The 2536-nt window shown below is 46.3% G+C and overlaps 1 protein-coding gene across 1 annotated transcript; it reads left to right on the forward strand.

Annotated features, from left to right (window-relative positions):
• Positions 1-64: 64 nt before the first annotated feature.
• On the forward strand, positions 65-2497 carry LOC112455953 (the record flags this gene model as incomplete). The annotated part of the gene is made up of 2 exons (XM_025018181.1): positions 65-341; positions 420-2497. Coding segments are annotated over 2 exons (2355 nt in total), but the record flags the coding sequence as incomplete, so codon positions are not given.
• Positions 2498-2536: the final 39 nt, after the last annotated feature.

Here is a 2536-nt window from a genome sequence, read left to right on the forward strand (position 1 = left end):
AAAGCGATTATAGAACTTCCTCCAATGTCGAAGGAAATTGCAAGTGAGCTGCGCTCAATTTCAGACGGCGCAACTAAGCACATTCACGCCCTTCAGGCATTGAAACGCCCTATCACTCATTGGGACGATCTATTAACATGTATACTGAGTTCAAAACTGGACGCAGTCACATCCCGGGAGTGGCAAACGTCTTTGACAGGTACGGATCCTCCCACATTGAAACAATTACTCGAGTTCATATCTCATAAATGTCAGGTCCTAGAAGCGACGGGCAAATCATCTATCGGAACCAATTCCAAGGCCAACCTTAAGCATCAATTTTCCTGTCACGCGGCCGTCAAGTACAAATGCAGCTGATGCAACGGTGAGCATTCTATCTATCGCTGCAAGAATTTTTTAGCCCTCCCGATTCCCCGTAGGATCGCCGAAGTACGCAAACGAAAGCTTTGCGGCAATTGCTTAAGATCTACTTCGCATGCGGCTAATCAATGTGCGTCAGGCACTTGCAAAACGTGTGCTGCCAAACATAATTCTCTTCTTCACCTTTCGAGCAGCTCGGAACCCCGTGATTCAAGTTCCAGTAAAGAAAATGAAGTTGACGAATCAAAAACTTCTTCCGTGACAGTCACGCACGCGTCGAATCTTTCAAACGACAATCACATTATGCTATCTACAGCCGTCGCAAGCGTCAATAACAGTCAAGGCATACCAGTAGAGTGCCGCGTTTTATTAGACTGCGGCTCGCAAGCTAATTTTATTTCTAGAAAATTGTTAAACATCCTAGGTTTAAAGCCTCAAAATCAAAGCGTATCCATTTCCGGAGTTAACGGATCAGTTACCAATTCGTCTCAAGTCGTAAATTTGAGAATTCATTCGCTGATTAATTCATATTACGCCGACATTAGTTGCATCGTGACAGATCAAGTTACAAGTAAACTACCCGCGTACAACTTAAAGCGCGATAACTTTGACATTCCGCGAAATCTCAAGCTAGCCGATCCCAACTTCCATAAAACCGCAGATATCGACATCTTGCTCGGTGCCGAGTTCTTTTGGGAGTTAATGTGTGTCGGTCAGATCAAGGCTTCACACAAACATCCCACGTTACAGAAAACGCGATTGGGCTGGATTCTGGCGGGTCGCTTAAATAACTCGTCGGCTTCAACTAAACGTGTCCAGGCGCTACACGCGATCGTGTCCAACGCGGAATTACATGAGCAATTAGGCCACTTTTGGCAGCAAGAAGAAGTCACAAACAAGTCAGTCTCTCTCACTGCCGAGGAATCTTATTGCGAACAACAATTTTTGAAAACCGTGTCCCGAACGCCACAAGGCCAATTCGTGGTACAGCTCCCGCTCAGGGAAAATATGGTTCATAGACTAGGGGATTCCAGGGAGGTCGCTTTGAAGCGATTGTTAAATCTCGAGAAACGCCTCAGTCGCGATCCACTTTTGAGGGAGCGATACGAACACTTCTTACGCGAATACGAGTCCTTGAATCACATGATGGAAATAGACGTTCCACCAAGTGAGGATTCAACTCCCTTTTACCTGCCCCATCATGGCGTATATAAAAATTCTGACAATTCGGCCAAACTCCGAGTTGTCTTTGACGCGTCCTGTAAGAGCAGTTCGGGTTTATCGCTTATCGACGTCTTAATTGTGGGGCCGGTCGTTCAACAGGACTTAGCTTCAATTTTAATGCGTTTCCGCACGTTTGCTTACGTTTTCACTGCCGACATAGTAAAAATGTACAGGCAAATATTAGTAGCACCGTCACAGACACATCTCCAAAGAATTTTATGGAGAGATAATGCGGACTCAAGCGTGAAAACATACGAGTTAATAACCGTCACTTACGGCACTTCTTCGGCCTCTTATTTGGCTACCAGATGTCTAAAACATTTGGCCGAACTATTCAGAACAGACTTCCCGGTGGGATCCAAGCATGAACGTGATTTTTACGTCGACGACATTCTTACCGGGGCGGATACGATAGAAGATGCGAAGCAAATCCGGGACGAAATCGTGCAACTCTTATGCTTGGGGGCCTTTCAGCTTAGCAAGTGGGCCTCAAATTGTCCATTATTGTTAGAAAACGTGGATAACCCGCATCTCAACACGGTCGCTATAACTAACAGCACCGATTCGCGAATCTTAGGGATCCAGTGGGATCAGGCACGAGACGTCCTACAATTCTCATACAAAACTCAAGATTATTCAAGCATAGTAAACAAACGCGGTATACTCTCCGAAGTAGCCAAATTGTTCGACCCACTCGGCCTTCTCGGCCCGATGATCACTAGTGCTAAACTAATCCTTCAAGAGCTTTGGCAAGCAGGTGTCGAATGGGACGAGACAGTTCCTCAGCATCTCCACTCTCGCTGGATGGCCTTTAAACAGGGCCTATCCAAGTTAAGTCAAATACAAGTCCACAGACGCGTTAAATTTGCAACAGACCCCCAGTCGGTTCAAATACACGGGTTTTGCGACGCAAGTCAGCGGGCCTACGGCGCCTGCTTTTACGTTCGCACCG

This window comes from Temnothorax curvispinosus, unplaced genomic scaffold, assembly GCF_003070985.1.
Source record: "Temnothorax curvispinosus isolate PA1 unplaced genomic scaffold, ASM307098v1 QBEX01006541.1, whole genome shotgun sequence".
In the NCBI taxonomy this organism is placed as follows: domain Eukaryota; kingdom Metazoa; phylum Arthropoda; class Insecta; order Hymenoptera; family Formicidae; genus Temnothorax; species Temnothorax curvispinosus.